General features: G+C 47.3%; 1 protein-coding gene across 2 annotated transcripts in view; it reads left to right on the top strand.

The window, feature by feature from the left end:
- LOC120827576 (mitochondrial import inner membrane translocase subunit TIM16) overlaps nucleotides 1–25,734 on the top strand; it is a 90,264-nt gene that overhangs the window by 9,738 nt on the left and 54,792 nt on the right. For both annotated transcript variants that reach the window (XM_040190579.2, XM_040190577.2), the window contains exons 5-9: nucleotides 668–854; nucleotides 1,842–1,918; nucleotides 5,662–5,712; nucleotides 19,470–19,553; nucleotides 19,940–20,022. In XM_040190579.2, the coding sequence (XP_040046513.2) occupies nucleotides 668–854; nucleotides 1,842–1,918; nucleotides 5,662–5,712; nucleotides 19,470–19,553; nucleotides 19,940–20,022 (482 nt within the window). The remainder of the gene's footprint in view (nucleotides 1–667; nucleotides 855–1,841; nucleotides 1,919–5,661; nucleotides 5,713–19,469; nucleotides 19,554–19,939; nucleotides 20,023–25,734) is intronic.

The following is a 25,734-nucleotide window of genomic DNA, read 5'->3' on the forward strand; positions in this document are numbered from 1 at the left end:
ATTATCCTCAGCCACAGGTGCCCGAGCTTACTGGAATCTGCTGAGAGCGGGTCTGCCTCTTCGGACCGGGCAGCTCGGTTTACCAGAGGGAGCAGTGAAAATACACACAACGGTTGCCTCACACAGAGCCAACTATACACACACACACACACACACCGGAGTGGTCTGCAGCGTCTGCGGCGAGCTTCCCTCATCCCTCTGATCCGTTGCCTGCACAGTATATTGTTTCAGTGAAACTAAGTGAATGCACTTAGTTTCACGAGTGTTTCAAAATTAATCTAAAATGAATGCTTTTCCATTTCCATCCGCGCTCGTATACCAGCATCAGCGAGAAATCCGCAGTTGAACCTCAGACCGGAGTAAACGCAGTTCTCTGTCGCCCTTTTAGCTGTAGCGGCGAGAGACTCGCACCAGCTCTCGTCAGGCTGCGACGCTGCATCTTGACGTTTAGAGACGCGCACCGTTCGGGATTCTTCCGGCTTGCCTGGTGTGGCTAAAAAAATAAAAATAAATGCTGTCGGGCCAGAAAGATTGTCACCATTTCCATGCAATGTTCAAAAAAGAGCAATGGAGAAAAGTCAGAAACTTGTTGGATCCCTAAATTAGAATCTCTCTCTCTCTCTCTCTCTCTCTCTCTCTCTCTTTCTGTGTGTGCGCGTGTGTTCAGGTGAAGTTGTGGCGTTTGTGTGATCCAGAGCTGCAGCCGCCCAGCAGTCCGGAGCTGACCTTGCGTCCAGGTCAGGGCAGGCTGGAGCTGGTGCTTTTCCACCCGACCTCCTCCGGCTTGCTGGCCGTGGGGGCCACCAAGGTCCCCCTGATATGGGACGCGGGCCGCCAGGACACACCACTAGCAGGTATCTGCAGCGGGGCGACCCGAGCAGCGCTCCCCTGGGTTTGCTGTCTGTGTTTAAAACAAAGCGTCACACATTACACGCCGTGTCCGTCCGTATTTAACATTTGAGTCTCTGTCTTTTCTTGTGGCCCTTCGTTGTTTCTGCGTGCAACATGATTTTATGTGTGTGGAGTGGTTTGGTTTCCTTGTCTAATGTCGGGGACGGTCTGACTGACACTTCCTACGTTTTACAGCCCTGTGGCTCTGTCTAAGTGCTGGAGCAGCGGAGGTAATGTCTTCAGTTGTTCTGGTCCGAGTCTCCCTCGGACTTGCCTCAGGATGCAGTTCCTATCCTCTGGCCTCCCCTCACCCACAAACACACAACCCCCCCCCCCCCTCCCATGACAGCTGGCCTGGCTGCTGCTCACTGCTGATCCAACCTTTCATGAGCTGTGCCCCCCCCCCCACTCCACGCGCTGCCTTTCATCACCCTCGTTGCTCGTTCATATGTGGTTGAGGGACTGTGTGATTAACATCTAGCTTTTTGCATATTTTCTTTTCTTCTCCTTTTTGAAGTTCATAGCAAATCACTTTTTGTTTACCCGTCTTACCAAGGCCACCTCTCATCTCTCTTCACCTATTTGCCGTCATATTGAACGATTCACACAAGCTGTGTTCACTTAACGGCGCTGTAGCCTCATGCGTGTCGTACCTCTGGTTTCTCTCCTGGGCTCCAACCCGTAAGGACACGGGATCCACTCTTGTTTATCTCAATTGTACGCGCTTTATTTATCGCTTCACCCACCCCCCCGCACTTCCCCTGCAGTGATCTCCCCGATGTTTTCTGTCGCGTCCTTTTGTCTTGTCCGTAAATGTGCCGTCATTCGTGTGTGTTGTCATCTTACCTTTTTTTTATTTTTTAATTTTTTGTCCATGTCTAATATGAACATTGTGTCTGTAGACATTTCCCCGATCGCTCCACTCTAAATGATGATGTCTGTGTCTGCAGTTCTGGAGCAGCACGGTGACCAGCTGCACAGTCTGAGCTGGAAACCGGACGGTTCCCTGCTGGCTTCCTCCTGCAAGGTAATAACAAGTGGCACCGCAGCACACATGTAAATGCTGCAATGAGGTGCATGGCTGCACCCTTGATTTTAAAGCAGGTTAATGAGAAAGCTGTTTTGAAGGACTCAACCTCATTCTTTGTACTGGTCTAACCGCAGTAGTAGCAGTTTGTGACCACTAGATGCAGCCAGCGGCTCACTTTGTGGCGCGTGCCTCACATTGGAAACTGCTGCTCTGTTTTATATGGGTTCATTTCATTAAAAAGTCAACCTAGGTAATCATTGTTAAAAAGGGTGGGGATCACATCATGAATTCGATTGGAAAATAGGGAGCAAAGGGCAAAAATAATCAACTTTGAAAGATGATAACCAGTTTTTTTTTTTATTGCGGTGATAATGATGGAGAAGAAGGAAATGTTTGCCGCGGTTAATAAGGTGATCAGTGCAGACTTCCGTATTATCAACTTGTTAACGTGGTCACTTACAACGGAACAAGCCTGCGTGTAACGATAAACGCAACGCATTTTGTTTAGTCTTCAACCCCACCTGACCTCTGACCCCCGTGTCCCCCAACACACACACACACACACACACCCTGTGTTCCTCTTTGCTGGGGCAAGTTTACGTCTAATCAGGACCTGAAGACCACAGGAAGAGAAAAGTATCCCTCAGGGTTTAATGCATTCATTCGCCCCCGTTCGCGTCTGTGTCATCAGGAAGTAATCACACAGCTTGATGGGCTCGCTGGTAGGGAGGTGGTACGGGTTTATGAGTAGGGCGCAGAGGAATTTATGAGTGTACTCTATGTTGCTTCGTGAATATATTTGATTCATAGGAGGGACGTATTCATTAGCAGATGTTAACAAGATTAATTTATTGCAGTTTCTCACTGATAGGGCGCCACAGTGAAGTTCTCCCTGTTTTTTTTAAAGCCTTTTTAAAGCAGAAACGGACTGATTGGTGTTCAAATGAGGCAGAGGTCTCTCTGTCGTATACTTTAGACACGATGAGCTTATTTGCCTTTTTGAGACGGATACACTTTGACACACAAATCTACCACATGTGGGTAATTAACGGGTATGATTGTCAGTCCGATCCCTGTTGTTTGTCTTCACGCTGACAAGAAACAAATTGCTCCACCCATCACACGCCCTGTCCGAATCATGACGCTCACCGTGACATGATAATCGTCCGCGGCAGAGCTACAATCAACCCTTGCAAAAAAAAAAAACAGGCACCTGAAGAAAAGCGGGGAGGGGGATGTGAGCCAAGATCAGAGCCAGGGGCCCCTGGGGGGGGGGGGGTTCTTGCCCTGTGGGGCTCTGGTGTCATTTAACCCAAAAGAACCCTTTCAATCCCTCCAATCCAATCCTTAATAAAACAAACACGGCCTGCCAACATGTGTGTCCAATCCCTCGGCCTTCCCGTAGGGTAAACATTAGAGTGTGGGGCCGGGGGGGGGCCGGGGGTGAAGGGGAGACTTGCACCCTAAAGAGAAGGCATCGTGACAGGCCTCGTTTGGGCCTCGGAGAGATGTATATTTATGACGTACGCGGAGGGAGAAAGGCGCCATTCATCTAAGGCGGGGCGAGTGTTTATGCGAGTGATGGACAGGACCGCGCGGCACGCCGTTCGGAAGGGAGGTGTCGCTGGATTTATGTTCCACGGTCCACCTTGCATTTTAAATGTCACAATATAGCGCAACCCCGTACCACATTTCAGCTGGCGAGGAGAGAGAGATGGGATAATTGATGGGGCTCCTGCAGTCTCAGACCGCCGATCAGGCCCTGACGGCGGTAACCGTGGGAGACTGTGGAGGGTAGGCTGGCATCGCAGAGACAGAACCCCCGGTTGAGAGATTCCCAGCGTGTGTGTGTTTGCACACATGTGAAAGTTGTGTGCAGCGAGCTCGCAGAGAAAACTCATTAACAGCAGCTTGAGAGTGAGGCTCCGTCACTTTGATTAAACAGCTGCTGTCGCCTCGGAGAGACGCGGACAAATGCACACACGGCTGTGCTGGCCCTCCATCTGTGCATTTATGAGTTGAGGTGGTGTGTGTGTGTGTGTGTGTGTGTGTGTGTGTGTGTGTGTGTGTGTTTATCTGGGTTATCATCATCGGCTTAAGAGATAGTGTGTGTGTGTGTGTGTGTGTGTGTGAGGTTTGCTTGATGCACACATCTGTACATGAGTAGCCGCTCATCTGCGTGTTTGGACGGCCAGATCCTTTCCTCCATGTTGACGTTAGCACATCAGCGCTTGGGTTGAACATGCCAGTCAGTGAACTTGATATGGCGAATGCATGTTTGTATATACATACAAAATGCACAGTGAATAAGTGTGTTTTGGGTTATTTAAAGGTTTTTCTCGCAAGACCAAGCAACTGAAAGTCTGTAGAGCTTTAAGAATTAGTCAGCTGTCAGAACATGGATTAAAGTTGTTTTTGCCTAGTTGAGGCTTTGACGCTTTTCTTTGTCATGCAGGATTGAAAACTAACTATTTTTATCTTTTAAATTCTTTCCCTGACAACAAAGACATTCAAGGATGTCAACACATTTTCTGAAATTGTATTGACAAAACTTCATGTATTGACAAAAATTCATTGGTATAATCAGCAGATTAATTGATAATGAAAATACTGGCTAGTTGCCTACCTACCAAAATGGTTGGTCAAGTTTCTCAACCAAAGTTTACCAGAACTCCGATTTTGGCATTTTTGGAACAGGTGTGCTCTTATTCATAGTGTGTGTGTGTGTGTGTGTGTGTGTGTGTGTGTGTGTGTGTGTGTGTGTGTGTGTGTTTGGGCACCACTCCTTTTGGCTTAGGCCTAGGTCACGGAGGCCTCAAGAAGAAGCCTTGGGGCATCAGATTCGTGGGTGGGCAGCTACACAAACAAAGCGAGAGGGAAGCACAGAGGAAGAAAAGCACCTTAAGAATCCCCCTGTTTGCTATTAAAGCTAAAAAACAGCATATAAACCTCCCTCTTAGCTTGCTTTTAATTGCTCACGGTGATCATTTGCTTCAATATTGGTTTCATATATTGTGTAAGACGTTGTTTAGACAGTTTCAACGAAATTGCGTTGCTATAAGCCACAGTTCAGGTCCGTGTTTACTTCTTGTCAACTTAGTGTCATTCATAAACACTGCAATGTGAAATAAACCTGGACAGTTTTAACACGTGCGTGTGTGTGTGTGTGTGTGTGTGTGTGTGGTTGACTGCCTGCCTGCCTGCCTCATTGTCAGCCCCCTGATTCGCTCTGACGTGTATATGTGAGTTAAGTGTGCGCTTGGTTTAGTCAAAGTCCTCGTGGTTATTAGCTGCTATCAGCCACGTATGTCTGCTGTGATCACGCGGCGGTATTGAGTGACACGGCTGCAGACACGCACGTCCCGGAAACAGCCTGATCCCATTAGGCCCCATTTCCTCTCATTCATGCGGGAGGCTCTCTGATTGGCTGCCGTGATTGATGCCAAATGCGTGTTTGGGCTGACCGGGGTCAAAGTGAGACTGTGGAGGGTTCGCCGGATTGCGTTCGCCATCAATGAATCAGTGGGATCACGCCGATGAATGGCAAAACTTCAGAGCGCTTGTGTTCTTCTTAAAGTGAATCATACGAAGGGGGGGGGGGGTTCTGTTTTGTGAGTGTTTTTAAAATGTGTTTTTATTCTTTTCCATCCCATTCCAGTTTCGGTGTGTGGTGTATATGGATACATATACACGTATGAAACATATATGTATGTTTTACCTTGTTTGTTTTCTTTGTTTAGGACAAGATGCTGCGAGTGTTTGACCCCAGAGCCCAGCTGACACCTGTTCAGGTAAGTTCACTAAAAAAGCCCTCATACTGCTCCAAATCCTGCAAAATACTCTTACAAAACAGGGAAATCAGGGTACAAAATGAGAAAGTGTTCATCCGTATATTGCTTTAAAAAAAGCTATATTTATGTGTATTAATTAAGGAACGCCTATCAATCTTGTCCCAAAATCCCAGCCAATAGGTGCTCATTTCGTTCTCTGTATGCAGCTTAGAAAACCATTTATTCAGTCCAGACATAACTTTATATTTAAGGAAAGCAAAGAGGAAAAATCTCCCGTCAGTGCGTGTTTTTCTTTTTTTCTCTCCCCAAACTGCATTGAGTAATAAACACGTTGAGAGTAACTCTACTCACCAGTCGGTCATCCATCTACTATTGATTTATGGATGTTCTACACAAGCTGCAGTCCCTGCTCGCCTCTTCCCACGGCTGCTCATCCCACACAAACCGACCATGAACCTCTCCGCTCTCACCGCGCTGTCCCTTCCTCGTTGGAAAATCTCTCACCAGCGATAAATCCAAGCCTGAGCCAATAAGGCTCCGTCCCCACCGGCAGCAACGAGGAAGTGGACCGCTGGAGTGTTTGTGTGCGTGGGGGGGTGGAGGCCGGTTCGATGCGCCGCAAATATTCTCACAGTTCTCCGTGGTGGACCTCCCAGCGTGTCTTAATCAGCGAGGTGCCCGGCCTGCCTTCTGAGCCGTGGGCTCTCACGTTTTGTAAATATGAGGAATCCTGCAAAAACACCACAAGCCCCGCGGCAGATTACTTTTTCGGAACCACAGAATTACCTGCAGAGCACGTCTGGCGCGTACAGAGGAAGGAGGAGGATTTATTTGTGTGTTGATGCATCGTTGTCTCCGCGCCTCCCATGAAAGGCGCACTTGTTTCAGAGGTTTGTGATGTCATTTGCTCTTGACGCACAACTGTCACAACAACAATATGCCGACTTTAATTAGATGAATGGAGGGTAGGTTATTAGGAAGCCCTGTGGTTTGTGCCCAGCACCCACCCCCACCTCACTTGAGCTGGGCCATGGGTGTCCCGGTTCCACCCGTGTCAGTGGGGTGGGGCTGGCTCATCACTGTGGCTGGCACCGAACTGGGCTCTCCTCAATCCAGGTGGGGGTAAAGATGGGCCCTAATGACACCCCCGTCGTGTTTATGGGAAATAAGGCTGTGCAGGGTAATTAAGGTGATGGGCAGGCGGAGCAGTATATATTCTGCATCTGTAATCAAGTGTTGTATGTATGCACGCACACGCGCGAGTTTGAAGGCGGGTGGCGTTTGATAGTTGGCACGGGGGGCGTGGGATGGGTGGGGTGGGTGGGGTGTGCCCGTACATGTGGCGTCCTTTCGCTCCCTGTCCCACAACTGAGGAGTAGACTTCAGGTTTTAGTTTGGTTTCGCTGTCTGTTTTCCATGACACTTTTTTTCGCCCTCCAGTCTGACCATCAACATCTGAGCTGAATGTCAATACGTTGTGTTATTAGTGTTGATTAAAATAGACTCTAAATGAATTCTGCAGGTATAAATTTTAAGCAGAGCAAGTCCTCAAGAACCATATACAACATTATTACGTCTCCGTTTTTAGTGGTTGTTCTTCTCCTCTGGGTTGTGCCCTCATGGCCGTAGCTCCCTACACAGGCCTCTCGTTTCTCTCACATCTCCATGTAGCCCGGCCCGAGCACCCTAGGGAGAGAAAAGGGCCTGATCCTAATGGGATGCAAGGACACACACGTGCCTTATTGGCCATTTCTGTCCCCTCTTCCCCTGTGTTATTGCACCCTTTTTGATCCGTCCGCGTATTCGCAGAGTGCGGGGATCTATATGCGAGCGCGTGTCTCTCCGTGTGCACCATGTGCGCTTCAAATTACGGCGCTGAAAATACCCCTCATAGTTTGGGGCCGGTGCTTCGCCGTCGATCTGCGGTCTCTGGAAGAGGAGGGAGACGGGGAAAACGGGAATGGTTTTGCTGGACTTGGGGGCTTTCTCAGCTCAAGCTTCTGCTGCTTCGGGTGAAATTAGAGAGCACCAGGGGCTGGAACGGATTTGTGCTCGTGGAGGGAAGGCCGGGCCGGGCCAAGGAAAAGCACAGCGGTTTCACTGCCGGGGGAGAGCGGGGGGGCTGAGAGCAGCCATTCATACTATCTTTTATGTCCCGCCATAAATTACACAGACTGCACTCACTGGTAGGTGTGTGTGTGTGTGTGTGTTAATGTGGGCAGTTCTATATTTCTTAATACTGGAAAAATAAACCTTGTTTAAACATCTGCGTTATCTACGTGTCTTTGAATTCCTTTGAGTGGAAGAAAAAGAACCTTGAAGGAGTGATGATGAGACGTGGAAAAAGTCCATTTGTGTGTTTTTGCCTCTTTATTATATTTATTTTATGGTATTTCCACTGGAGTCTATTCTCTATGAATTTGAGTTTTATGTAAACCAACATGTGTTGATCATTGAGCACGAGATATTTCAAGCTTCATTACTAATTTTATTGTTTCCTGTAAACGTGTTAAGAGTTTTGCGAATGCTTAGTACGAACGCCGTAGGAAGAAAGTCAACATTATGAAATGAAAAATATAAAGTCTGTAAAGACCGGGGGGGCTGTTTCCAAGAATATGTCCCAGCCTTTACTCAATGCTCAGCTCCACACATTCCAACCATTCAAGCTGCAACATTTTTACCTTAAACCGAGCCAAAAATGCTTCTGTGTTTTACTATTCACGTACACATCATGCAGGTTGGCAGGAACGAGACCACTCGTGATAACCTGTGATTTAATGGCCAGTCTCGCTCACTGCTCTGTTTCTGCTTGGTGGTGTTGCTGAATAATGTGTGTTTAACATCAATTTCTCTCTCCAACTGTAAACATGACATCGTAGAAATGTACCTCTGCACACACAGCAGCGTTCTCTCCTTTACGTATCATCTCGCTGAATGTTTGACAGCAGGAAGTGTAAAATATTCACGTGAAGCACATTTTTTGGGGACTGTTTCTCTTTGTAGCAACACCATGATGCACTTACTCCGTCCGCTGTGGTTAGAATCTCAATTCTTTTTAATAAAGACGGACGAAAACACCTGGCCAGAAATATCTCCCTTTTGCAAAGGTCAAGCTGCCAATTAGTAGGTTGAACCCCATCTAACCGTTGTAATCCCTCTGACCTTTGACCTTGATCTCCTGGCTGAGAATAATATAGTTTTATGTCACCTCTTATTAGTCAGAGCTTGGATTGACATGTCGACCTGCGTTGTGCCGCATCAAAATGTAATTAACAGTTCAATTCAATTACTTTTTCTGCCCCCCCACCCCCCCCCCCCCCCTCGTTTTACCCATGGGGTTCGCCTCCTTCTGAATACTCCCCCTCTTTCCCAAACCTCCCCCATGTATGGCGCATTGTCCCTGTATCTTTCTTCATCTGACCCTGGCTTCAGGTCCTGGTAATAGCCAGTGGTTAACTCAGCCCAGATGTTGTGACCCCCCCCCCGCCCACACACACCCTCTCCTACCTCCTTTTCTTCTCCTCTAGCAGCATGTTTCAGCTCTCTGTGATGCTGCCCCGCTGCCAGTGTTGATTATAGTTAGAAGGGCCGTGGCCGAGCTGAGGGCAGTCGTTCCTAATGGGGCAACCGGGTTGTAGACGGCCGACACACAGGGGCACAAATACGAAGGATCCACCGGTGCTGTGCTTTCGTGACCCCCAACTCCCATATGTGCTTATTTTCATTGTAAACCAAGAGACGGTCCAGCGACGGGTTTCAGGTTTTTGATGTATAAACCGGAGGATGAATTAGCGAATGTGGGTCTGTCTGGTTGCTGGAGAAAGGAGCCGGAGGGGGGGGTCAAGAAGCTCCGTGGATGAGTGGACTCCGTGGATTTGAAGTCTGAAGGGAATTCAGCAAGTCAACAGGGTTGTTGTTTGTTTTGTTTTTTGTTTAGGTGGGTGTGTGCGCTCTGGAGGTAGTGCAGAAGAATGTCTTTGGAGGGACTTTGGGGTGAGACCGCGTGCCAGCTGGCAGCGACGGAGCTCTTCGCTCACATATGTGTTGTTGGAGAGCGGGGGCCTCATTAGTGTGCCGGCAGCTCTGGGGCTCCACTAATTACGGCCCTGCGCACACATGTGGGCGACACCTGGAGCCGGAAAATGCTGACCATGTTTCTTCGGCCTGAGCCTCCTTTTAGTTGTCGGCCGTAGTTGCGAAATGAAAGATTCGTTAGGAGATAATCGTTGAGATCAGTTTAGGGAGTCACTTGTTTTGGGTGAGGTTTTATCAGCCTTTTTGAATTGGGGAAAAAAAACCCTCCTCTTTCACAATAAGAAACATATTTTGGCATCGCGCAGCTCCCATTTGACTTCACCTCCGTTTAACCTTCACTTTTGCGACTCCACAATGTGGCTTTAATCACCCGTTGCGCCGCTCCGTTCACCTCATTTTGTTTGAAATAAGCAAAATGTTGAATAACCCCCGACGGTCACAAGAGGCCTCACGAGAGCTGTGAGGAGTCGGTTCTTCAGAACAGCGAGCGAGGTGTGAATTGTCTCGTTCGTGTCTTGTTCAGCAAGCGATCAGTCTCCTGTGGTTTAAAGGCCCACAAGCAGCTGAAGGCAGCCGGCTCAGTTTGTGTGTGTGTGTGTGTGAAATGACGTTGGGTACGGCGGGAACGCGCGCATCCCACCTCGTCCGTCATTGAGCCAAGTGCATTTAGACACGGCCTTAGACCAACCTCTTCGAGAGCCCCCCCCCCCCGAGGGAAATAAAGGGCGGCGTTTCCTGGATCGGTGGCTTCGGGCCGCCTGACTTTAGTTTGACCGACCGCTGGCGCTGTTTCCATCAGCCTCCCTTGTGCTATCTGAACCGGACGGGTGGTTAGCCGGGAGGTCAGACGGGGTCGCGGCGTAACGAGAGGTGAGACTTTTAAGACGGACAGCCGGGGGATTTCAAGTAGACAGCGAACTGGGACGCGTGCTCCCACTGAGAGAATGCTCCTTTTGTTTTTGTTTTGTTTTCTAAGCGACGAAGCATCTTGTCAAAAAACCTGCCCAGAAAATAATGACGTTTGACATTTATTAGTGTAAATCATTTATTTGGTTTGGATCACCTGGCGTGTGATCTGGTTTACAGCAATTCTATTTCAATCTAATACTTTTAATCCAATTCTTTACCACTTCCTTGTTACATTTAATGAAACAATAAGACTGGCTCTAAAACAGCAAAGTGGTATTTTACCAAAAATCAAAAGAAAGCACATTACCCTAAATCATTGATGATTGTAAACATTGCACATATGATTATCATATTAAACACTGAAGCACAATTTAACAAATGTGGTTTCCTTTTTGTTTGTTCTTTTTACTTAAAGGAGATTTTCTTATAAACAGCTGAATACCGTCATTGGTGCTGAAAGTCTTTCCTCTGTGTCCACTGTTTCTGTGAGACCCCCGGCGCCCTAAAACCTGGCTCACACATGTCTTAGAAATGCCACATCCTATCCAACAAAAAGCCAACTTGGGGGGGGGGGGGGGGGGTCAACTTTCACTAATTGAGCTTCTTAAGACAACAAGTTCCGCGACAATTTGTGGTTTCGCGCAACAACTGAACGCCTGTGCCCGAGTGAGGCTGGCAGCGCCGAGGCAAGAGATTGAGCCGTTTGTCAGCACAGCAAAGATGAGGTGATTCATCAAGCTGTCAGTCAGCCGGCCGCCCCGTGCCGCGCTGCTGCACGTACACTGCGATCATACCTAGTGTTTACGTTTTACAGCCTCCGCGTTGCTTCGCGTGCTGCACACTCTGCACACGTGTGTCCCTTTGGGCCGACACCTGCCGAGTGTTGTTTATCATTCCGTCCGTTGGCCAAGTTCCGCTTTGGTATGAATGATTCCTCAAGTCCTAGACGTGAGAGAAGTTCCAATACTCTTTGATTGCGGCAGATAAACATCAGATTAGCAACAAAAATATCCTGCAGGGTTTTACACGGAGTGTAACTGGGTAAAGGGCTCCGGCGCGACATGCCTCCCACACGTGTGCTTCCCCCCCAGTCAAACCCTGTCGTGCAGCATCTACGCTTCCATGCAAACGCGTGGGGCTACGTTGATAATGCGATGCCTGTATGAAGTGGTTTTAGGGAGTGACCAAAGTCAGCCAACCGTCTCCATGACAGCGAGGAATGCGCCGTAAACGAGAACAGGCGCTGCGGCGCTGGGCATGATCGGCTGTGTGTGTTCCTTGCTCTTCCATCTAAACCATCGCTGTGTTCCTGTCGAGCGGCTCTGGCGTGCAGATTCTCAACGGTGCCGGCGTCGTTCTCATCCTCCTCCGTCCCGAGCGCCTCGTTCCTGACTTGGCGGGTCGCTGTTTTGATTTAAAGGGACCACTAAGTGCTTCTCTAGAATATTCGTCCCTTGAACCTCAGCCACGATAACCATCAGGAAAACTCTGGAGATCAGCACACATGCACTTGAAGTCTCTCCTGTCGCTCTGTGATGCTTCTTTTGGAGTGAAAAAAACATTCTGTGGTCCCGTTAATCATGTTTAGTTCCAGGAACCAAGCAGCTCCGTTACGGCGCTCTGATCCAAGAGCGGCCTCTACGACCTCGGGTCCAAGCTGTTGTCCCCCAGACTCCAAAAAGGGGCGAACCACAACTCGAACTGGCGCTGTAGGCCTGGCTGGATTCCCAGCTGTGGCCACGCGGCACCAATCAGCACCGTGGCGCAAAAATCACAGCGTTGCCACCACCTCAGTGCTTTCGTTTCATAAAGCAGGGCAGTTAAACTGATTTTGTTCGCTCAGCCCGGACCGAAAATCCCACTGCAGGTCGGCCTCGCTGCAGCCAACACCTATGACACCGAAGACTGCTTCACCGAAGACATTAGACGACACACGTGCTGGTTAATGGGGCGACTGGGTGAGTGGAGAGCGCAGTCGCCCACCAATCTGTGACTACAGTGTGTGAATGCTAGTTACTGACGGGCAGGTCATTTAATGGCATTTACACCTTCTCCGGCTGGATAAGATTACTTATTCTCCATTAAAGTGCACTGTGTCAATGTGTTTGTGTCCAATCATCCATTCATTGACTCGATCATTGTCAACTGAAGAAAAAGAAGAAGAAAAAAAAGCTGTAAAATGGAACGGCTGCTGCAGCAGCGTAGTGCTGGCTCCGGAAAGCCAACACCGGTGAGAAAGCTCGGCCTCCTGCACCGCGGCCACCCGAGTGCTTGAGTCCCTTTTTGATTCCTGCGTCACACACAAACCACACGTCCCCAAAAGAATCTAACCGTCTACTATGTCTCGTTCCCGGTCCTCTTTCTCTTTCTTTTACTTTTTTTAATTTTGTCATCTACTATCAGCGAACCGATCTCACAATAAATGGCCCTTTTTACTTCGTTGCCCCTGTTGATCTATTTTTCCATTGAGCATAATGATTTTTAGGTCTGGTCTCTGGCAGACTCTGTGGTTCACAGTGGAGTCAGTCCTCAGTCCTGGTGGCCAGAATAAAGTCATCACTCATGTAGAGATTCACAATATTTTCAGAGAGTTTGATTAACTCTTGGTTAATTGATTTATTGTTCAAGAAAAACAAATATTAATTCTCTAGCTTCTCAAATGTGAAGATTTCCTGCATCTCTTTGTCTTATATGATGATATGATACAAAAAAACTTTTGAAATGTCACCTGCTCCATGGAAAAGTGTTGTCTTTATTAATTTCTTTTTTTTATAGTGTACTAAACAAATCATTGTTTATCTGGAGATCGATGTGGATGTGGAAAAACAACTTTATTTATGAGTAAATGTGCTCTTAAGATCAGTTATCATTTAGATATTTCTGGGAAAGTAACACCCATAACAGCATTATACCTGTCATCGTATGCTAAAGGAAATCTATGCGTAGGATATGGAGTACTTGGGAACTGTGTTGGATGGAAATGAGGAAATCCCCCCCTGATCCCCGTAAGATTGATGCGCCTTGTGTGTAAAACCGTATTCCCCTTTCTTTCCACTGGTCACCTGTCAGTTCTTTATCTGCCTCTGTGGACCATCTTCATCCCTCCCCGCTCCTTCCCATTAAGGCTGAGAGAAAGAGTGCAGCCAAGGAAAAGGGAAAAGAGAGAAGACTCCTTCGAGTTGGATCCTATATTTAACCAGGAATCAGACCAGTATCACCAGTCTCTCCCAGGAGCCGGTCTGACCCCATATCAGGCTCATGCGCCTGTTGGATCACATCTCAGATACTTTATTATATATATTTTACTGCACAGAGCTCTCGGTTGCTGACACCAAGGAAATGAAACTGGGAGGGAGAAGAATGACAAATATGAAAAAACGGATAACGGCAGTATAGACTGGGAGGTGAATCGTACTCCGTTTTAAATGACACAATAGTCATCACGTGTTTGCCTTTTTCCACTTACCAATGGTTTAGGCGTCACTCCTCGGGTTTGTGCTGTTACAGCTGCACCTAGAGGCTTTACTCCGTGTTGTCGTTTCCTTGTGTGACACTCCCTGCCCAGCTTCTGACCCCGCGCGTTCATTTTCATCTTCAGAGAGGGGGACAGCAGAGGACGGAGTGTGGAAAAGTAAGGGACGGGCTGGTGGCTGTAGGAACTGTTGGAGAATTTAGCTAAATGTAAGATGGTTCTGATTAAAGTCCTCTCTTAAGTAGTCCTCTTCCCCCCCCCCGCCCCCCCCCCCTTCTGCCCTGTTTCCAGAAGGGTGCTTCTGTATAGTCCGTCTCATGCGTGGTAGTGAATCCTGACTCAGAAAACCAACCTTAAATGGGCCATGAACACTGGACAAGATGAAGAAAACCCGGTAAAATTGCAATTCACTGTGAATTGGAAGACTCAGTTTCAGGGGTGATGACAGCGCCGAAGGAACAGTTATTGATTAGAGGGAAGGGGGGTTAAAGGAAAAGAATGACGTTCCTGTAGGAAGGGGGGGAAATGAGACGGTTAAAGAGATGAGTGTCTGCAGCTGGGCCGGTTTGGTTGCATGTTGAGCACAGCGAAGCGAACCAGGGAGAAGAACCGGTGACGAAGCAGCGAACAGACTCCTTTTGTTCATATCAACTTGACAATAAGGCAGTGTTCACATGGCAGAGGAAAAATATACATATTTACATTTAACAAATTGCCTCGCAATTGAGCTAACAAGTTACAATATTATTATTATTGTATTATTATCTAATCTACGTATTTTATAAGCTCCCAGTATTTCAAAATGTTGAACTCGTCTGTTAAAAGGAAAAGGAAATCGTGCACCAGCAACAAAACAAAAAAGTCCAAACTTTTTTTTTTTTTTTACATTTTTTTTTTTTTAAAGGACTGCAAACCTAGATTTCAGAGCAGGCGTATTTGATTGACAATAATCTACTCTCAACAAACAGTATCTGACTGCAGGATGTGCCTTGATACTGTATAATAAGACTGTATGAAGTAGAGAAAATAAGCACTCCAGTCCACTTAATACGTCTCTGCACTACTCGCACTCGATGTTTAAACACTTACATCCCCATTCGGATGATACAGGAGGTAAGATGAACAGAACGAGGGATTGAGGGAGGGATTCAGAGATCGTGATGCTTCCCATATGTGCACAGAGACACCTGATATTCCTCCTGGTGGGTGAATCAACATTCTCCGTGAGGGACATAAATGTGCACTCGGTCGGTTGAAGTTTACAGCGAAAATAGCTTAAAGAGAAGGACAGAAGGAAATGGGAGGGATTCTAATTTGTTTTTATTGGGAAAATATTTAATGGATGTCTCGAATCATAATCGTCCAGACTGCTGACTGGCGCTTTCCGGCCAAAGTGAAAGCCGCCTGCAGTTGGGTTTGACTGATTCAGCAACCTCCTCCTCCTTCTTCTTTTTGAACATTCTTCTTCCTCGGCTCAGCACCTTTTCCCATTTAACAGTCCGAGTGAACCACCTCCCACCTCCTAGATGCAGACACCTGTGACATCATGTCATTTCCTCCACTTCCTCTATATGTGCGTGTGAGCCAGCCACTCAAACAGGTGGACCGGATTCTTCACCCCTCCTCTGCGTATTTGGTCAAGTCGTTAGCCGTCTCTCTCAGCTTTACGTCCTTCTGTGCAAACTCCATCTGCTTGGATCCTTTGTTTGGCCGCTGAGGGAAAACGTCATATTTCCCTTTATTTTTCTCTCCCGTGCCTTTTCTTCACGTTTTTTCATGTGCGTTGTGATCGCTATGCAGCATGTCTGTAAGGGGTCAGCCGTTGGGGGGGTGTTGAATGGGATTTGAGTTTCATTTATGGCTGCAGAGGAGAGATACCGTTTGGCAGCATTTCTACACACACACACACACACACACACACACAAGGTCCAGATGTTTTGTCCTCTGGCTGCCCCGGGGTGTTGTAGTAGTAATAAGGCTGTGTTACGCTTCCTTAAGCTGGAGCGCTCTTTATTGTGTAAAAAGGTGAACTGAGGCCCAGCACGAACCCCTAATCCTCCATCGCACTTATATCTCTGGAGCCCCGAGGACGTCTTTGTCAAGCCGCACGCGCCTCGGTGTCCAGGTGAAAAGATGACGTCACGGCGCTGTGATCTATGAAGCATGCGTAGCTGTAGGCCGGTTTATTTGCCTTTAGTCCTGGAGCTGTTTGGCTCAGGCGGCGTGGTGGAGGCCTGAGGGATGCTGTAATGGCAAAACTAAGCCTGTCTGCTCCAGACACGGTTCATAGAAAGGTGATATATTTTCAGAGTTGTTTTTTTATTGACTCCCTCAAGGAGTGATTTCTCCTTTTGTCCTCCCACTTCCCGACTTCACAGTCTGGCCTAGAGGCCGGATAACAATCTGTACGTGTTGTGAATCTTTTTTTATAGTTGCAGTGACCTTTAAGCCGAGATAACGTGTACGGATGGCGATTGTTTGGCCGCTTGGTCCGTCACTTTGGTAAAGGCTGAAAAGCTCATTAGCTGGTGTTTGGATTGAAATCTGCTACGGACAATTCTGGCCCTCCAGACGATGAAACACCAGCGGGCTGATATTTTGGGTTTATTAGTAAAATGTCTCGATGCAGTACATTAACTTTTATTGCGACTTTTTGCTGGACGACCCCAAGTTAGCACCTCCACCGAGCCAACGCGCTTGCTCCATTGAAATTCTCAACTTGGTTTTAACAAACACAGACACGCTGTCATCTGGCGTTCAGCAGTAGTCATTGCTAAATACGGCCAACGAAAAAGTGGTGACGCAGAATCCAAGCGGATTACTCTTGCATGTAAAACGATGAAGTCGTTTGGAATCTCCTGCCGGCGGCCAGGAATACGGGTCGGACGGCACGCGCAGCTCTTCTCGTTCCTAGTTTGGTCAGACTACCAACTCTGCATTGTCTTGCCCCTGGAAGGAAAACGTTCAGTGATGAACCGCTCGATGGCAATGAAATACCTTTTGTGTCTGTTTACACTGCGCTGGCTTTAGCCTTTCCACTGGCTCTACTCCTTTCTGATGTATCGCCTTTCTGGAGGTCTGAGTTTACTCTGGACTTCTCTCGTACATCTGGGTTATTTATCAAGTGACTCACTCGTCGGGACTAATCCAGGCATTTGTGAGTTAAGTTACCTGCAGCAGGCATACCGAGCGCCTGCAGGCTGAAAAGTGATCTTGGGTCCAGATTTAAGTGTTTATTTAATCCAGGACTTATAATCAGCTCCGTCAGTGCTCTGGTAGTTGCACCTCCAGAAACGTATCTGAGAGACAGGTCAGTAGAGTGTTTCTTAATCCCTCCCAGTGTGTACGGCTATTTTGGGAGCACACCGGCAGCCAGAAAACATCTGTGTTGGATACATACGGCGTCCGATGAAACGCTGGCATTGACAGAGACGTATCATCCCTGAGAGAGGTGCAGGAGTGCACATGTGAGTGTTTTCCTTTTTTAAGACGTGGGATTCCATGTCGGGCACGTCCACTCAACATATTTAACAGAGTCGAGTCCCGTCGTACTTGACAACAATAAACTCTGTTTGAACCGCCCGTGTGGGCTGAACGCACACGTTCAACTGACAGCTTTCATGATTTATAGTTTGTTCTGCTTCACTGACGAGGTTACTTGCAGCACCTGAGTCTCAGACCGGGGTTTATAATAGTGGAAAAGGCCAACATTTTAGGAAACACAAACTTTTTTTTTTCAAAAGTTTTTTTAATTAGTTTTAAGCGCTACAACTTGATATATTAATTTGGATGGGAAAAAAATGTAAAAATGCTATTTGTTTTATCTAATATTTGGCTTGTTGTCACAGTGAGGTGGTGGGGGAGGTGAGGGGGGGGGTTAAGGTTTGTTTGTGTGTAAACATCAGCTCTCCAGCCACTAAGGATAGAGTGCAGTATGCAGTGTTCGGGAATTTTAAACTCTATTTGGTAAAAATGAGTAATGCACAAAAGTAGATAATAGTGGAATCATGGTGAGTTGAAATGTAATCTGGTAAAAATCTAGATTTGGTGAGGAATTTAAATAAAATCCAGTTCTTTTGAATTATGTTTTCGCAGTAATATAAATAGATACTTAGAGAGGGAATGACTTTTTAACTGCCTAACACTATCTCTAATCTAAAGCAGATGTTGAAAAACTGAGTAAATTCCAAATGAAATACTGTAATATTAATTTGTTCAGCCTTCCGCCCCTACAGCGAGATTGCAGGGCGGACAGGGAAGGACATGATCTTTGAGACGCTGCATTGTCCCACGTGAAATACTAGATAGATGATGATGACAGAATTGATTCATTCTAAGGGAGTCTTTCTTTTATATAAAAATCCCGCCCTTAGCTTCCATTTTCTTCTGTCCCTGGAGCCATGTGTTGCACCCGGAGGAAGCTAACCTATGTGTGTCATTTACTGTCCTTTTTCGTATCTGGCGAACTGACAGGAAAGAGGAAGAACAATCAGCGTTTGAGCAATCGATTTTCAATCCCCCCGGCCCAAAACATGTGGCCCGAGTGACGTCGGGAGGGATGGAAAAAGTTGGGTTTTGGCGCTTTTAGTTGGAATCGCTATGGCCCACATGTTCGTGTCCCTCCGTGCCATCAAGCTGGATTTGATATTTCTGTGTTCATCCCTATTTGTCCCACAGATATCTATGGTTGTTGAGGCCTGTTACTCGCTTTAGTTTTTTTTTCCTGCCACGTGTCCGACGCTCCGTTCACAGGTTGTAAGTGAAAATAAGCTTCTCCTTCTATACACACCGGCACGCTCCGTTCACAGGCTGGAGTGTGGCCACAAAAAGGACAACAGTCATTTGGGGAGACACGGCAGGCCGGGGGGGAGCGATAACGGCTCCTGTTCCACGTAAACCGCCGCTGACCTCTACGCTCGATGGGAAGACGCGCAGTTAGGGCAGTTTACAGACCTTGTTAAATACAAACTGCAAATACAAAAAATGCCTTGAACGCAGAGTCACAGGTTGGTAATCTAAGCTGTAGTCTGGGCAGAAGTCACCTTGTCTACTACATCAACAATAACAAGCGCTCCTTTCAAGGGACAAGTCCTGTTCTGTCCAACCACGGGGGGGATGGGGGGGGGTTGTCAGCGGCTCCGTCTTGCCACTCCCTGTGTGTCTTTCTCTTCCCTGCTAATCATTCACTCATCACCCCCCCCCCCCCCCCCCCCCCCATCGTTATCTCGAGGTTACTTTTTAAGTATAGGTTTCAGCACAGGCATTGATTTCAGGAGTTGGGATCAAACGGTTAAGGAAGATGTTTTTATTTTTGAAAATGCTTTATTGTTTGTTTCCGCAGAGTGCCAAGAGCCTTCAGAACAACAAGGATTCACGCATCCTGTGGGCTAAAGACGATCTTTTACTCACCACCGGCTTCGACATGGTGAGAGAATCTTTGTATGTTGCGTTGACCAGCAGTCCTTGTACACAGTACAAGTACACATGCTTCCGTTCTGGGGTTAGAACCATTACAATAAACAAAGATTATCATTGAGTCATTAACAACACACACACACGCTATGCAATATGTGGCCTTGGCTACTGAGGCACATAGAGACAGTATAAATGAGTGCAAATTACCACCACGCCGTACCGCAAAATGATGACCGATGATTCACAAGAATTACTACTTGATAAAGTTTATTTTAGTTTGAGCTCATCTGTCGACCTGACATGTTTGTGTTGACACTACTTAACTCAGCATGTGGTGTGTGTGTGTGTGTGTGTGTGTGTGTGTGTGTGTGTGTGTGTGTGTGTGTGTGTGTGTAGATGCGCAGTCGGGAGGCAAGGCTCTGGGACAGCAGGAAGCTGAGCTCTTCGGTCGGCTCCGCGTCACTCGGCACCTCCAACGGGTGAGTGACTGCATCGCCGCGAACCCACTAACCCCCCCGAAAGCTAACACAGCCACGACACTGACAGCGCTGTACTCCGACGCCCCGGTTGGTGCATAAAAAATGTACATATGTTTAATAACGTACAAATTGGCCTCATCACATTGTGAAGCTGGATTTGGACCCATTTCTTGGGTCAGTGACACACACACACACACACACACACACACAAAAGGCTCAATGGCTGCAAAAGGGTCACAACAGCAGTACACGCATCGAAGACATTTTTCCCCACAACGCACAGCTCATCTCTCCCTTCTCCCAATTGCTCCAGTTATTTCGTTGCAAACGTGGCTGCGTAGGAACCGAGCAGAGCCGGAGCAGAGCCAGAGCGTGGCTGCGCTTCGGGGAGGAGAGGAGTGGAAGGATGGAGGGAGGAGGAAAGAGAAGAGAGAGGGTGGGAGGAAGGCTTCCTCTGTTAGATACAACTCATGCATTTTAGTGCGTCAAGTCATTCCAAACAGGAGCTGCTGTGCTCAATAAATATGAATTAAATGAATATATATATATATATATAATTATAATAATACATATTACTACCATAAAAAGCCAGGAAGATGCAGCCGTGACAGCGGCAGATTTCACGTCTGTTCTTTGGCACAGATATTCGAGTCTGTATGCGGCCATGTTTGGTTGCAGCACGGACTGGAAAGTGACATACGTACATACAATGTAAAAGTTTTTTTAAAAGGAATATATGGTTGTTTTTTTTAAATGTATAGACTAAGACTGTTAGGAAAGAAGCCTCTTAGAAATGTGAATATTCTTAACTTCTGTATCTGTGTGTGTGTGTGTGTGAGATGGACGTTGAGGAGTTGACGACCTCCACTCTCCCTCCTCCCTCTGCTCGCCACTCATCTCCATTTCCTCCACTTCCCCCTTAGTTTGAGTGAGACAGATAGTGGCCTGTCTAAGTGCATCTCGGATATTCATCGCATTGTTTGGTGCCAGCATACTTTTCATGGAAATGGTGGATATCTGATGCCCCTGTTGCACATTTTTTCCTCCTATTACCAAAAAAAATATGCTCATTTTGATCCGTATCTTCACCATGGTAAAAAAGTCTGGAAAAATCCCAGTGTCTGCCAAAGCCAAAGATGAGGTCGCGGTGATGGCGCAGCTTGAAGAGAATGTAACAGCAATGTGATGATTGCTGCGAAACCGTGCTGCTCATCTGATGATCAGCTCTTAAGTGTCCCTGATGCCTTCGTTCTCAGCTTTGGGAGCCTGGTTGTCTTAAGTGTCTCTCAATATTTTCTTAATAGAATTCATATAAGATTCATTAGATGAAAAGCCCTTAGGCATCCTGTACAAATAATACTAGTCATTAAATGCGCTGTGGTTCTATTTTCTTGAAAATAATTGCTGGGGTGTGTGCGCCGTGTTGAATCACTCCCTTGGCGCTATCATATGCTGGTACGGTGTGTCAGAGAGCGATCGCTCCCAAGGCCACATCCCCCTCCAGAGGCCTGCAGACCAGCACTGATATTAAACAGGGAAGCAATCAAATGGCAGATGAGACCTTGTCCTTTTCTGCCATTCAGGCTCTTTTCTCTTTTCTCTTTTAAGCTACTTTTAAGCTCAAATATTTCCTTCACCCCTTCCCTCTCCTAACCCTTCTCCCGAAACCCACTCTGTGTTCTGTGGTCTGTGTTGAGCCTGGAAAATCTGGTAAGAAAATAAAAAAAGGGGGGGGAAAATGAGGTCTGAGGTCATTAATAAGCGTACGCGGTCTGCGTCTGTTACCGGACGCCGTCCTTTCTGGATCAGGACCTTTTTTTGAATTATAAGGAAGCACATCTGTTTCAACCATCACTGTTTTCCTGGTTTTTCCGGCCACGATTTAGCGGCTGTGCAAACTCACAGGCCGATTGCACGCTTTGACAATTGTCTAACATGATGCTGCTCAGCAAATCACAGCCGTGCATTCCAACGAGCAACGCTCTAAAAATAGAAAAGTGCACGTAGCTACTACATGTTCGTTCTCCCGGTTCAAAAACCAGTTTAGTCTCATACGTTCTCTGATCGTTGCAATTATTAAGATGCAAAGTTAAGCACCACCAAGATAGGAGGCCTAAATCATTTTTTGGCCAACAAGCTTGTGGTGCTAAGCTTGTGATTTCAGTCCGCCGGTAAGCTCGTCAGCGCCACCCCTCCACATGATTTTAATGGTCTGGCCCATCGAAGTGGGCAGTATCTGGCCCGAACCTGAAAAGGAGCTTGACACCCCTGCAATAACACATCGCTACCGCTATAACCGATTGGCTGGCCTTCGGCTCTGTTTAAATGTAATTGCAGCATTGACCGAGGTTCCCGTCTGGGCGGCGCTGTCACAGGCAGACGTTTCCTTCTTGTCTGCTGCTTCGCACCGTAGGAAACATCCCGAATACTGTCAAGGATATACAAGTTCCTTCTATTAGGGGGATGGAGGCCAGTGTCTGGGCCCCTCACTCTAGCCACCATTTATCCAGTATCTTACTTTGCAGGGAAGTTTCATGAATGGTGCTGCCCTTTGTGCGTTATCACGGCTGATTTTTGGTGGATCATTTTGTTTTAGTTCAGCCGAAAGGAGAGCTTGTCTCTCTGCACCTTATAGATTGGACCGTGGCCGCTGAGGAAGCTCAAAGTCAAACATCCAAAACGGGGCATTTCCGCCCTGTCGTTTTAGTCCTGAGGTGCACATAAAGATGGATTTGTTCTCCTCTTTTGCGGCCCCTTTTTTATGGTAAACATGGTTTGTATTCGGAGCGGCAGGCTGGCTTGTATCAGGTTGGCCGTGTTCGGCGACTACATTCTGTGGGCTGTGGGTGCAATATCATTTGGATGCCATTTACTGGAGGGGGAATTTTTTTTTTTTGGTTTGTGTCAAAATCAAGACTGAAAAATTGAGGGGTGATTGGCTTGAGAGGGCCGTTTTTTAACTGTGCAGAGGTAGCTATTAGGACTTGTACCGCTCTCCTCCTCTTATACTCTTCCCCAATGAGTTTATTTGGCAAGCCGGCTGCAATTAGGGAACTTTTCAAGTTGGCACACTTGCAACAAGCTTGCACCCCGACTCTGTATTAACACAGCAAAGCCCCGATGTTCCTTTTCCATTCCGTATTTATCTTCAGCCACTTCCGATGCTCTGCTCCTCTCTCCGAGCCCAATTAATTCTCATTGCCCTCGGTGGCATGAGGCCGATCCAAACGGACCGCTGTGACCCGAAGCCTATCGGTATCCACGCCGCTGATCGGAGGGGACTTGAGCCTGTCCCCCGAGAGCCAACCCATATGTTTTTCCAACACCGGTCACGGGGTCGCACAAAGAACTCTCCCTCTGAGGCAAGAACCGCTGACGGAGCGCGCTGGCAGCCGAGAGAGGAGAGGAGCTTCAGCGGTTGCGGGGCAGTGCCCAGGTGCGATGCCGGTGCTCACACCCTCGACCGACTCTCCACAGTCTATTCTTGAGTGTTTTCCTAGCCGGGTTGTGGCTGGGTGCAGGGCCCGGTCATTGGGCGTAATGGAGCCAAACCCTTTAATCAGATGGATTGAGAGGAGGCCTGTGCCCCAGAAGGGGATCTGCTTTTGACAGAACAGCCCCCCGCCCCACCCCCTCCCATTTTCTCCCATCCCGGGCCCAGGCGTTCTGAAATCAGTCCCAGATGAAGGCTTTCCTGTGGGGATTATGTGCAGCTGCAGCACTGCTAACCTAACCAGAGCAAAAAGAAGAAAAGAAAATGCCACAGAATGTTTTAACAGTCATTTGACCTTGCCGCGCTCTCACTTGAAGTTCACTCCGTAAGGTTGAACGGAGCTCCGTTGTTTGGGTCCAGCTTGGGAGGTCATGTTTAAGGTGGAGGTAAAGGCAAACTACAACCTTCAGGTGAACCTCGGGGTCGATAGTCGATAGTTCAACCGCTGCACCCCCTTCTCCAGGATGGAGGGGGGGCGGGGGGGGGGGGGGGGGGGGGGGGGGGGTTAGAGGGTAAAGATGTGGACGCACACGCTCCGTCAAAGAACCTAAACCCTGTGTTCAGACAGTTGAAACATGGTGTCTGGAGTCTGTTAGTCATTTGGGGTTTCAATTTGTGATTCAGTCGAGGGGGAGTTATAGACCAGAAAATGATGACAAAAAGGAGGGAGCTCTGATGATATATATCTATATATATATAGATATATATCATCACTTTGTGGCTTTTTTATTGAAGCACATGTGGAAACAGTCTTTTGCGCCGTAACACCTCATTGAAGTCATCTGTTCCTCTTTCATGCCCTGGTATCAACGAACTGTGCAAGTGGCCTTTTCTTCCTGTTCTCTGTTCTATCCTGTCAAAATACTTCCACTATCCTCCAGTGAATCCTTAAAAAAAAATCTAGTTACCTATTTCTTACCATTTGTCCCTTACTCCTCTGTTCCTCCATGTTCTTTGTCTCCATCCTGATCTTTGAAGGTGCTGCTATCTGGGATTCTAATTAAGTTGGTCCTCTCTTTTTTTTGAGCAAAGCCTAATGGAGCCTCTACAAGAACTGGTGAAAACACATGAAAGTATGTGGAGCGTTTGGCAGGGGATATTTAATATAATTCACAGAGGGTCTTTCATCCCGCAGGTATGTGCTCGGCACTCCGGGGATGAGAAGAACCTTTTTGTGTGAACTCGCCACAGAAGGAAAAATAGGAGCAAAATAGGAGCTTCCAACCCCCCCCCCCCACCCCCCACCCCTCCTTCTTTTCTTCCATTCACCTTTATTTTTCTTTTATGGTTTGGATTAGAACTTAGTGGAGACTTAACGGGGGATGATTTGTCAAGGGAAGCTGCTCAGCATTATATGGCAGCGGAGCGCGTCTAAATGCTGTTAAGGTAATTGCAGAAATGACTCAAACGTGGACGGCTTCCTGAGTCCTCGCTCTGTCTCAGAGTTCGAGACCGTGTCAGACGTCACTTTCCATCCTTCACAAATCAGCAGCGGACTTGCAGCTGCACATATAGTATATCTTCCAACATCTGGAGATATGCCTTTTCCCCCAATTTTATTAAAAATGCACTGGCAATAACATTTGGGATCTTTGCCCTTACCGAAAGTCTACTTTGGGCCATCCCAATTCCATGTCAGCACTTTTCTTCCTGCTCACAGGGGTGTATATATCCAGTAACAGAGCATCTGATAGAGATGTGTAGACGTCTGGGTTTGGATGATAGATTCGGGGCCAAAGTGGAAATGGTGCAATGCACACATGCAATGCTAGAAAATGAATGCGCAAGTATAATATTGAATATCAAAGTAATGGGGTGTTATCCCCATCCGAACTTGGACCAGCTTGTGTGAACATCAACAAGGTTTCTTCAGTGCCCCATTTTTTAATATAATTGTCTTTAGTATTTCTCCCTTTGTTTTTTTCCCATTTTTTTGCTCTTGTTTTCTTTACTTGTTAAGTGAATCTACTATTTCTTACTCTCTTTGTTTGTTAAGTTTTTACCCGCCCCTCCCCTTTCTTCCTCCCAGACTCTCTTTTCAACACGTGTATGTGTTTTATAACACTCATGATTGTCCCCTTTTGCGAGAATGCGGAACCGCGGTGCAGCAGGGCTCCCGTTTTTTTCAAATCATGCCCCGCTTCTGGACGCCAGCCCTCCTGGAAGCCTGCCACCTCTCTGCTGTGGTAAGAAGAGCAATTTGAGCAATGGAGAGAACT

The sequence above is a fragment of the Gasterosteus aculeatus genome, chromosome 11, assembly GCF_964276395.1.
Source record: "Gasterosteus aculeatus chromosome 11, fGasAcu3.hap1.1, whole genome shotgun sequence".
Lineage (NCBI taxonomy): Eukaryota > Metazoa > Chordata > Actinopteri > Perciformes > Gasterosteidae > Gasterosteus > Gasterosteus aculeatus.